The sequence below is a fragment of the Myripristis murdjan genome, chromosome 17, assembly GCF_902150065.1.
Source record: "Myripristis murdjan chromosome 17, fMyrMur1.1, whole genome shotgun sequence".
Lineage (NCBI taxonomy): Eukaryota > Metazoa > Chordata > Actinopteri > Holocentriformes > Holocentridae > Myripristis > Myripristis murdjan.
In genome coordinates, this window is record NC_043996.1 from 27,274,799 (window position 1) to 27,287,536 (window position 12,738).

The window sequence follows — 12,738 nt, forward strand, 5'->3', positions numbered from 1 at the left end:
ACAATTTGGGCAAAATACAAGATGGTTAATACCATTTTCACCTCTGTACGTCCAGTGTCTCAGTTCCTATGGGTGGTATTTTGTGTTAGCTTAGCATAAACACTTGAAACCTATAGGAGTCATTAGCCTGGCTCCGTCCAAGTGAAAAAACTAAACCTTACAGCAAAAGGCTAAGCTAACACAAAATGCGACCCATAGCACCCGAACCCCTGGACATTCAGAGGGGAAAATGGTATTGAACATCTTGTCTCAGTCTAGGTAAGTCAGAAAAATAGCATCTTATCCAAACATTGGAGTATTCCTGTAAGTCTCACCAGGGGACTTGGGAGTCATCAAGTAAACCCCAAAATCCTCTTCCAGCTTTGAACATAGAATTTGGGATTATAAGAGAAATATAGTAATTTTAGAAAAGCAAAATATATGCCTGCCACGAATTCAAAAGAAGGAATGACTTCACAGAGCAGTTTTTCCACATTTTTTTTTTTGAACCTGAACGGAGTGAATCAGGTAAAGTCAGCCTTGACCTTTAAGATACCAAAGCATGTTCTGTACACACTCATGCAACTCATGTTTGTGACAGACAGATACAATCACAACTGCGGACAAGAAGTCAAAATAGGGCCTGTTTGGTGCTTTGAGCGCCCACAGAGGGAAGCATCTGGTCAGCCTGGGTGTCCTTGGGCAACACGCTGAATCCCTGCTTTTCTGCTCCTGTGGCTAGGGACTTCCCAAGAGGCCGGAAAGCAAAAAACAAATGTTTAATTGATATATGTTCATAATACATAGTCTTTAATCACTAGGTACCGTGAATATTTAAGGTGTCAGCATATGTCTGCGCCAATGCCACCAAGATAAATTACTGTACATTTATTTTGCTTGGTGATTAAAGTGATTGAGTCAAACGTATGTAATCATCACTCATGTGCTGTAATTTCAGCGTTGCATCGTCATCCATTACACAAGCCTAAGCCAACAAGATCATTATTTAGATCTAAAATCATAAGATGGTTTTGAGTATCACTGATCAGGTCTCACAGGTCTCGAAGTGAGAAGGATTAGTTTTAAAGAGAATATTTCAGTACTTCCAGTCAATTTCCCGAAGGACGCAAAATTGAATTGAAGTAATGATCCGCAACATTCATATGAATAAATGCCTGTCTTGCCTCTCCCTATTATCGATTGATATAACGCGCGTGATAAGTGATTCAAACTTTGATTCAACCTACTGGCAATTCAGGGAAAGTTTTACATTTGCTGTTCTTAACACTCAGAGCCTGGTGGGCTTCACATTGCCAGAGGTACTGTGGATTTTTTTGGAATAAAAAGAGGAAAGACTATAACACAGCACTTAGAATGAGCAGCAAAGAAAGTGAGGTATCTGCAGACACACAAACAGAAAATCCTGACTGCCAAGTAATCTCTGTGAAGTGAAACATCACAGAAATGACCACTTAGCACCTGATGTCGGTGTGAACTTTTTCACGGACAAAGAGGTCTGACCTTGTGTGTGCTGCGGTGATGGTTTGCATTTTCATTTGCTGCATTACTCTCTGGAGGCTGTCTTGGTCAAGTGCTTCGAATGCCCAGTCTCAGGGAAGTGGCCTTCCTGCAAATGGAAGGCACAACTTTTCGTCTTTCACCCACGCTCGACCCAGATCTACACCGAGTTCTTCCTGGATGCCGCAGAGACAAACTGCTCATCCTCTTGACTGCTGACTTGGGAACCTGCCAGCATCAGAGAGCTCCATAGTGTCCGGCTACGGAGGCATGAAATCCAGGAAGGGGGTTTCATGGCTAAGTGGGGCTAAGCAGAGGGGAGCAAGGCGTGTTAGAGACATTTCATGGAGCATTTGACAGAGGGAAGTTGGAGAGAATCCTGTCGAAGTCGATGCCTGTAGGATTTAGGGCTCCTGGCGGTCGTTTTTCCCCGTTCTTTGCTGGTGATGCCACACTCCCAACTGAAGTCCGTGTTTGGACCTTGATAATCGGGAAAGAGCAAACTGTAAATTCTCTGGGAACTAAAGGGCCTAGGCCTACATCAGGCAGCACATAAGTAGAGCGGATACTGTCCTCAACTAAATCCAGCTTTGAAATCAGGAAATGAATTGCGCTGCCTTCCTTCGTTGATGATGCAACAGACATAAAGCTATGTGATGTGACAGGCGCTACAAGAGATTAGTGTCAGGTTTAAGGAAGATGAAGAACACAAACTGTCAAACAGAAACAACAAATGGCTGACTTAGTGTTCCAGGAAAATATAATGTAAAATGTGTGAGATCTAATTCAACAGTAGGATGCAAGATAATAATAAGTAGAATCTACAGTAAGATTAATATAAGGGATTAAATAGAATGATACAGGTTACAAGAATTGATTTTGTTGTCTACAACATAGTTTCAAATAAAATTCCTGGAATCTAATTTTAGCTTTGCTGATGCTGAAATCTGAGTTTTGGGAACTATTAGGAGGAGCTGGCAGTGCTGTTGACCTGAATTGATCAAACACTGACATGAGGACTCCTCCGTAGACACGTGCTCTCATTAAGGATACAACACAACAGAGCCACTCAATGCAGCCAGTGCCGAACAACAAACTGTAAGAAAACAGAAAAAAAATGACAAAATAATGTGAAACTGCGGGCTGGACAAATGAAAAGTGCATACCCTAATTGGAAGTGGGGAGAACAAAGTATTCAGCAGGAGCTCAGGAGATCCTGTTTGTCATCCCCTCTCTCTACCCTGTCTCCTTCTGTCTCATACAGGAGAAATGCTCTCCAAAAGAATAATCCTCTAAATGGAAAAAATGTGTTTTTTTACACACTTCATACCCTTCACAGTTGGTTGTTCATACACTGGAAATGGAAACAAAACCAAAATCCCAGAACTTCATGGGTTCTGAAATGTCCAGGGTTTTGGAAAAGGGCTATAAATGTTCACAAATTTGTCTTGGTGACAGCGAAACATACCCACAAACAACCCAAATAACTTTGTTTGACAGCAGTTACAGAAGCTTGGTACGAAGACAACAAGATCTGCAAACAAAACTTCACTTTCTGCACTGTTTTGGAAAAAAAAAAACACAAACTTTGGCAGTAGTTGCAGTAGGTGTAGATTAAAAGTAAAGTTTCACACATACAGTATACTCTCATGGAGCAGAGAAATACTCAACCTGCCTTTTTGGTGTAAACATTAAAATCAAATCACAATGTCGACTGCATAAATGAACCAGTGGTTCAGTTGTTGTGGCTGGTGGGGTTTGTGTGGCTGGTAAAATGGCCAAAAACATCCTCATAATATAGGAAAAGAAAAAAAAAACATGCTTTCCAGATGTTCAACAAGTAAAAAAGGGGTTGAGATCTGTGGAACTTCCTCAGTTGCTTCCCTTTGTCTGCCATCTTGATTTAAGGTCCCAACTCTTTGCCCCCTTCACAAGTTCTCCAGCTTCCTCCCACAGATTCCAGAGGGATGGTGTCATGTGTGAGCTCTCCATCACAACACGTACAGACGAGGGGAAAAAAAAAAAAACACCCTAAGTGAGCAGAAACAGGTGTCACCTCTGAATAGACGCTTATGCGACCTCCCACTATGCTCGACGGTTAAACCGCCCCGTGTGAGGTGAGCATGACATTAAACAAAATAATAGGCTTCGTTAACGGTGCTACGGTGCACGGATGGCAGCGGAGGCAGTAAAATAAGCGGTTTAGCACCCTCTTGTTGTGTCTCCCTGTTGACAAAAAGGGCCGTGGTTGAAATGATCCGTGACATTGCTCTGGGGATGATGTGGAGCACATTAAAAACATTGCAGAGCCGGTAAAGGAGAATGAGTAATGGCAGAGTGGGGCGGGGACACTGGCCTCCGGGGGCTCACTGTTGCTGGTCCTATTGCCCCTGTACATGTGTGTCACTTATATACACTATTACACAAGCTGGGAATATGTTTCTCCACCAATGCCTCAGACAAAAATTCATTTTCAGCATTTCAGAATTTGCTGTTCTTGGCAGATACAGTAGTTATGGTTTGGTGATGGCTATTTGAGATGAACAATCTCCAAAATTAGGACAGGGTAATAATTCAGTATTATCACTTCTCGTCTTCCAGTTGAATCCAATTGCGATGTGATTGTGATTGGTGCAAAGAGATGAGCGTTCATGTGACTAATGTGATTTTTCATAGACGACATACTGTGATATATATTGATCTAGAAAAAAAATCAGTATCATGATCCAACAATATTGTCCAGCTATTTTTCGAGGATAGTCAGTCATTTAAAGGGCTTAAAGGGGAAAAACAGGGCTTCTCCATAAACAATGAATGGGGCAGTGTGTTTATGCAACCATAATTCTAAGATGACACACCACAATGAAGTTCAGAGGTATGAACCAGGATTTAAACCTCATTTGGGTGCAGGAATTCAAACACACACAAAGCCAATGCCTCTTTCATTGTCTATGTAGCAGTGCCAGATTTTACATCCAAGTGACATTACAAATTCAAGGCTTAGTTCTCCAGTTTGTAGCTGTAGGGAGCTGTGGTGCTTTTGCACAAGTACTGCCTGAACTGTCCTGGGGCACATGAACAACACATACTGAATTTTTTAAAACGCGCGGCATTTCCCTTTTAAGTCCATGGACAATATGGTAACAGCGGTGAGGTTCACTCCAGGTAGCCACAGCACATGCTTGCCTCATACTGCTGTTCCTGCTGGTATTTGGTTGTTTTTCAAGGTGCACGTTTGATTTTAATTGCACAGCATAGCCCACACTCTGGTAGAGAATTTGTAATTTTCCACAATCATCACAAGAGCCTGGTTAAGTGTCACGTGTAGGACGCTGTGATGGAGTGCAGCCATTCCCATGTTTAAGGGATTTTTTTAAATTCATTTTATTTACTCAGTTTGTGGTTTTTCACAGTTTGAGCACTGAGCCATAAGAAGGTTAGTGGAGCTGGCACACCTGCTATACAGTACATTTTTTTTACTGGTAACAGTCTGGGTATGTGTTTCAGATTAGATCCTCTTTATTTTAGAGATATCAAATTATGGAAATGGATACATGATGTACCCTTGAGCAAGGCACCTCACTGAAACTGCTCACTGACTAACAAAAGACTGATTGTGCGAGGCAAGTTTTTACTTCTTCCTACTCCTTTTGGTGCATACTAATGATGATAGATGCATGTTATTATTTATTATTTTTATTATTATTATTTTATTATTATTTTATTTTATTATTTAACTTTATTTTTTTGGACCTTTGTTTTCTTATTTACTTTTATTTAGTAATGATTATTATTATTATTTTGTTTTGTTTGATTTTACTGCTGTTTTTATATTCAAATTAAACATCTCAATCAAAAAAAAAAAGTATTATATGTATGACTGTTATAAATAATTGCCTCTTGGAGATGAAATCTGCATACGAAGACTGATATGTAAAACCGCGTGTAACACCTCTGGACGAAAGAATGAACTGGAAGTTTCCCTTCCTGATGGTCTGAATGGATGGATGTAGAATCGACACTGCTCAGCTTTTACCTCTCCGAACAAATCCATCTTTCAGTCGATATCCTCAGCCCTTCACACTGCCCTGGCCCACAGCTTCCGTGTCGACAGCTGTAACATATCCCCGATATCTGGATTCACCATTCTGAGCACCTCCTCTCCCGATGTGCAAAAGAGCATGACAGACTCAACAGCATGCGGCGCAGAGATAAAGATATTAGTCCCAAGAGATCAAGCCTGGATCCACCTGTTTGTGCCATGCAGTCATACAGTTTTGGCTCGTCTCACATGAATTGCAATAAAACCGGGGTTATGCTTTGCACATTCCATAACTCCGCTGAGTTTTGAATACCGACGTGGATGAGAACGAGACAGCTGAAATTACACTCTATGTTTTGTATTTCTATGCTTGTTGAGGGCCAGATGTCCACACAAAGATAGAAAAATAAGGAACATCTGATGAAAACCGAGGCCATTTGCGAGGGGCTAATTTAAGGTTCAGTTTGGGGTTTAGGATTATGGTTACAGTGAGGATTAGGTTTAGATTAGTGTTTGGACTATATGCTTATCTCACCATATGATTCATTATGACTGAGGTTCTTAATCTTCTTGACTTGTGACCCCTGGCAAATTTGTATCGTGTACTTTTAAAGTTTGGCACGCGGCTGTTAAAGTTAGAGGCTAGGCAATGAATTTAGTCAATGGAAGGTCCTCACAAGTGGAGAAATACAAACGTGTGTGTGTGTGTGTGTGTGTGTGTGTGTGTGTGTGATAGAGAGAGGGAGACAGGGTGTGTATTTCCTCAATGCACCTTAAATAAAGGGGCGCAGAAAGCTATCGACCGTCTATGACTCAGAAATCAAAGAGCAAAAAATAAAATTCCCTCCTCTGGTTTGACAGAATGGTGACACAATTCTCTGCCCCCCCACACCACCCCCCACCCCCCACCCATTCACCGCTCCACTGCCGCCTGACCACCGCCACAGAGTCAATAAAAAAAGAACAGACTGCTGTGAAAAGATAAAAGCGCAGGATGAGGTGCAGGGATTTCTCTCCTTCCACCTCCTTTTTTCCTCTGTTCTCATATCGCCGTTTCATAGATCAATCCGCCACCACCATCACCACCTCCTCCTGGCTGGCTTAAATGGTTTTAATGGCATTTGGTTAGGATGTCACCTTTGACCTTCACAACACTAACGTAGCAGGGAGCAGCTCAACAGGTCCCCAGTGAGGGACAATGGGAATGAGGTTGGACTTAATAACAGGAAACACAATGGTATTTAGGGGGGGATTACCTCAGTGTGTTCAACAGATTGGTTACACACAATGTGGTGGGGGGGGCAATGGTGTGTGCACAGTAGCCAAATGTTGTGTGTCTACTCACACAGCCACACACACACACAGGCACACATTTCGTGGATATGCACTTTTGCTGCTGCAGCGATCAAATATCCCCCCAGGGATCAATGACGTTTCATCTTATCTTATCTTGTATGGATCTATCCGTCTCTCTCTGAAGAAGATGAAGAAGAAGACATCAAAAATCAGACTTGACAGATTTGACATTTGACAGAGGAATGAGTCACTCCCGCTTAATTGAAGAAGCGAGACTTGTTTGATCCCGGTTCAAAGCCGAGGCTGTAGAGGAAGAAAGGTAGGCCAAGGCGGAGGCAGGCGAGGTTGTAAACAGGATGGAACAGCCTTCCGTTTTATTCTAAATTTGATATGTACAGGAAAAGTGGCTGTATACATTTCTTAATATATCATGTAAAAGTTTTCTGGAAAAAAAAAAAATTGCACATGTGCTTACAATAGCTTTCTTTTTTTTTTTTTTAAAGACTTTAAAACACATCATGGTACAGCATGGTTGAAGGCAATGTCAAACGGGATACAAATACACTGATAATCGCTGTTGAGTGTTGGCTCTTGTGGTAAATTAAAAAAAAAACAAAAACAAACAAAAACAAAATAAGATGTCAAGGAAAAAGTACCCCAAACAAATGACACTTTTTAATGATATTAAAAATGTTAAAAACACACATCCTTTTGTGTGGAATTACGTCACCGACAAACAAATCGTGTCCCTCCTCATGTAAAATATGATATTTTTTTTTTATTATTATTATTTTATTTTATCTCAGGCACTTATCAATATTGAACATCATAGCTGGACAGTTGAACTGCAACATCCAAATATCAACATTGGGGTACTGTTTAGAGCACGGGTTTGAAAAAAAAAAAAAAAAAAAAAATCCTTCTAAGTATGCTAGTCTGCATATCAAAACACACTAATATTCACAGCAGGCAGTGCTGGCTGCTACAACCAAGCACTTTCTCTCTTCAAACCATTTTGAGGTGACGTGTTTTTACCCTCACCTGCACAATTTGGATCTTATGTGTTTACAATGGCCTTATTGCATTGTGAGTGTAACAGCACAGATAATGTAAGGTTTGTACTTCCATTGGGTTGTTACACCCTCATAAATACATTATGCACTCTGGAAAATTTCATTTGCTGCGACTACAGTATTGTTGTGTACTTAAAATACCTCTCCCTCGGTTCAAACACAGATTTATGCGCTGCAAAAAGGCCATTGTAAAATCCTTTTTCTGCCCTCTTCATCTTCTCTCTATGTTATCATTCATTACCTCCGCTATGCCTGGATTTGTCCCAGCGAGCGCCTTCATTAAACAAGAGAAAATAATGTATGTCATACGGTTCTCCTCTGCATATAGAGAGCTCGTTGGAATGGGGGGGTAATTATGCACCGCCATTTTGTTTTCCATCGCTTGATGATGGCCAGCTTTTTAAAATATTCCCTTTTGTGTTCATTTCAGCCTCAGCTCGCTCTCATTTGTTCGCTCGCCGGCAGCTTTAGTCACAAACATGGGCGCTGTCACAGGATCGGTTCAGTCCAAGATGATAGGTTGCTACCAACCGCCGCAATTATGGTGGGTGGCTGGTTGGCTATGGCAGTGATTTTCAATCATGCACCATCAAGGCTCAAGAGAGTGCAGGCTTTCATTCTAACCAAACACCGCAGCATCTGATTTCACTGATTAGTTCGTTCTCTGTGCTTTAAGGTGTGCAAATCAGTGAGATCAGCTGCTGTCGTTTGATTGAAATGAAAACCTGCTCAGCCTTGGGTCATGGCGCAATTGAAAACCACTGGGCTAGTCTGTCTGGAGAGACTGACCAAATACTTAACAATTCAATCTCCCTTAGCACCCAGTTAATCCACTGACAGGCCATGAGCCCTGTTGAGGTGTCCTTGAGCAAGTGACACCGAGCCACCCGTACCTGCACACTTAAATCACTCTCGACAAGAGTGCCAGCTAAACGTTTAAAATGGTTAAGTACAGCAAATGCAATTATGACAATTGAAAGCAATTAACTCCTGAGGACAATTTTGTCTTTTGTTACAAAAGGGAGAATAGCTGGTGCTAATCTCACACTGGGAGGCTCATTGTCTCCCTGCCAATCTTTATTCTCTCTCTTTTTCTTTCACTTCTTCTCTTTATGTCAGAAGCCGGGCCCTCTGTTGGTGCCTCTGGTGGCTGTGTTCTTTGGCTCTGGCAGGCAGCAGGTGGCTTGTGATGAAAAATTCAGTGCAGAGCCTGACTGGGGAGAGAGGAGCAGAGGGGGAGGAGGAGGACGAGGAGGAGGGGTGGGATGAGAGGAGAAGAAGGTGGAAGGCGAGCAAGGAGGGGAGGGGGGCAGCAGTGGGAGGGAAGAGGCGAAGAGGGTAAAGGTGGTGGTGCTGGGGTGGGCGGTTTAGGGAAAAGAAAGGACGGTAATGAACAGAGAGAAGAAGAGAGGCGAGGAGAACGGGAGGAGGAGGAGGATGGAAGCCAGAGCTCCAGACAGACAGGCAGGCGGGCCAGCGAGTCAAGCCCAGAGTGGTGCAGGGGGGCCAGGCAGTGGATCAGAGCTGTCTCCCCTATCTGCCTGGGTCTCCTCCGTGGAGATGACACGCGGCATGAATCATTTATGAGGGGGGGGGGCTTTTTATTAATAACACACACTGTGCCCTGCTTTTTTTTTTCCATACACTTTGCCTTGTTTTCTTTGCTCCCCAGGGAACGCTCAAGTGAGAGAGCTTGGTCGTGGAGCAAAAACACTGAAAGTAGACAAACAGAATACCGAGAAAGCCTGACGGCGATGGTTTGCGTTGTTGGGAGGAATACTAACCTTAGCAAAGTGAAGAAAGAGGGAGGGTAAGGGTGGGTGTGCTGAGGACAATCACCCACTGGAGATGGCGGCAAGCCCCCCGATACCCATACTTGATAGGTCAATGTGGCAGTGAAACAGTATGTGATGATAATGTACTCATACACATGTACCTTGTCACGCGCCCACACACTCGCACACATACACAAACACTCCCCACACAGAAACTTGCGCCTCCCCACGGGCGCAAAAGGACACCCACTTGCTTGCCCGTCTGCCCGTTTGATTGTCAGAACACGAGGGTGCCAGATCTCGATGAATCAGAGTCCTGGACGACTGTGAACAAGCAGCGTGTCCGTGAATGCAGAGAAGGCACTGAGCGTCTCATGTCTGTAGGAGGGTGACTGACTGACTACCGGTATAGGTCATCGGCACAGCTAGGGATTGAACACAAACACCCACATACCGAGTACACTTCACAATTGTTCACCTCTAAGATCATTGCTAAGCTATAAGACCTCTAGGTTGTCCTTTGTCCACATTTGTAGCTTTTGCCCTTTCCTCGGGGTAATCCCACAGATACCGTCTTAAATCCAGACCCCAAACTCAGTCCCTCACAGTCTTCTGTTCTCCAGCCTTCAACTCTTCATTCATACTCCTCAAGAATAGAACAGCCTCCCTTTCTCCGATCCCAGCCTGTTAAGCCTCGCGAGCTGCGAGGGCGAAGGCGGCACGTCTTGGCGATACGGACCCTTGGGAGACGCCGGGTCCTTCAGGTGCGCCGACGAGTACCCCTCGTAGCTGCTGTTGCCGGCGTTCTCCTGCACCATCTTCCCTTTGGCTTCTTGCTCTCGGCGCCTCTGCTCCTGCCTCAGAAGCTCCTGGGCCTCCAGCAGGACCCTGGCGTTGACGCCGCCGCCACCCGGGTAGCCGTTCCTAGAGCCCTGGTAGCTGGAGTACCTGGGGTTGTCCTTGGCTGTCTGGAAGCCCTCGCCAGGCGGGTAAGCCTTATCCCACGAGTCCTGCGAGATGGAGCTGGGGTTCTTCCTCGGTTGTCTGATGGAAACAAAGGCAGAAGGAAAATAAAATATAAGGTGTGTGTATACAGGTTTCTTGTGCTATTGATTTAACTCATTTTGAGTTTATTTCATTTAATTAATTGTCAGCATTTGTTTTGAGCTAATAATCATCCACTACTGGAGATTCTTCTATGATGGTGTTGTTTTCTGTTTTCTATACATTGAACCTTTACAGTGTAAACCTCATAGAGACTCTAACAGTAACGAAGGGTTCTAAATAAACTTGAAATTTCTTCGATTTTTAGTTTCATGTGATTCAAATGCAGACGCAGACACAGGCTCATGTTCACATTACATGCTAATGTGACCTAAATCTGTTTTTTTTTTTTTTTTTTTTTTTTTTTGTGTCCTTCATTTGACACAGATAAGACTTTTTTTTTTTGGAAAGAGTGAACACAAAAATTCAATCAGATTTTTTCACATGGTCTTAGATCAAGGACATAACCAGTTCTTGGCAATGCAGTGGTGGTGAGAACAGTCCAGTTTTATGTATTGCACATGAGGACATCACTGTCAACATGTCAGCGCTCAAGTGTCAGCGGTGCTAGGCCAAAGCAAAAAATAGACTTAAGAGGTACATGGGGAGGTGTGTCAGTCTAAGCAGTTTTGCACCTTCTTGCCCTCATCCTCAACAGCTGATGAATTGTCATCCAACCTCCACAGCAAATAATCCAAGAAATGAGCACTTGCACTTCTGGCTGGGCAATATTTCAATATTATATTGATATCATGATATAAGACTAAACATCGTCTGGCATTTTGTTTGTTGTAATGCCATAATGTGACTTGTTGTCTTAAAGGATGGATTACTGTAAAAGATGCAGTTTTCTGAACTTGGTCCTGTTTTGTCATCAAATCCACATCAATAATGATTGTTTTATCAATAAATCTGATTATGTAGATATTTGTAAAAGGACCAATAGTCATGCTTACAGTATTGTCACAATATTGATATCCACATATTCCATCAAAAACATTAAACAATACCTAATTTCCCCTTCAGGAATCAGAAAGTATTTCTGATTCTGATTCTGATATTTGGTTTTATCCATATCACCCAGTGCTTTTTGCACTGCTATTTCATTAATTGACATGATGGACTGCCATGGACAATATGTAATTTGTTGTTGTTTGCTTGCTTGTTGTAACTATACACACTAAGGATATGGGTCACATACTGCACCAACATCAGAAAATCAGAATTGAGCACTGAGGCTGATAATGTGAAAACAGCCACACATGCCTGGTCAAGTCCTTCAGGTTTTCATGTGACACCAAATACTCACACTTTTTCTCAGTGTCACACACAAAGCAACACATATTTGGTGCTTTTTTTTGTCCACGTCACATGGATTCAACCCTCTTAACCTCTTATCCTCATCTGGTGTGGTGGGAAAAACTTAAAAACCAACAGATATGTTGGTCCAAAACTCATCGCCTTGTGGGCGATGAAGTAGTTTTTGGCTGTTTGGCTGTAAAATTATCATGCTATCAGTCGAATGGCTGCAAAAGACATTACAGTCAATGGAAATGAGGCACCATTACTGCCTCACACACTGCCTCTGGGCAAGCACCAGCCCACAGTAACAACATACAGGGATACCTAACCATGTCAAAGTCCCCTTCCAGCCCATTAGGCCCATTTGGAGACGGACAGAAACACCCATTGGATCTGACAGACAGTAATAGCGGGCCTTTTGCAGATGGAAAAATGAGGCTACCATCTTGTCCTCGGCGGATTCGTCCAGCTAGATATTTGACACCTGACACGAGTGTCTAAAAGGCACGGTTGGTTGTCATGCTTCTGGGGGCTGCCCTCCCCTTTAAACAGAAAGACGGGAAGACAACTCCAGATGTGTGACATCACCGCTCATTTCTGCTTGGCTAGCCTCTTTGTGGCAGCCCTGCCTTTGTGTGTGTGTGTGTGTGAGTGAGTGAGTGTGTGTGTCTCTTTCGGAGCCTATATGATATGCATGAGTGTCCCGACC

General features: G+C 43.0%; 1 protein-coding gene across 1 annotated transcript in view; it reads right to left on the bottom strand.

The window, feature by feature from the left end:
• Window positions 1-7,180: 7,180 nt before the first annotated feature.
• The window catches only part of LOC115375342 (partitioning defective 3 homolog), a 6,270-nt gene continuing 712 nt past the window's right edge, over window positions 7,181-12,738 (bottom strand). The window contains exon 2 of the mRNA XM_030074758.1: window positions 7,181-10,727. Within this exon, the coding sequence (XP_029930618.1) occupies window positions 10,331-10,727 (397 nt within the window). The 3' untranslated portion in view covers window positions 7,181-10,330. The remainder of the gene's footprint in view (window positions 10,728-12,738) is intronic.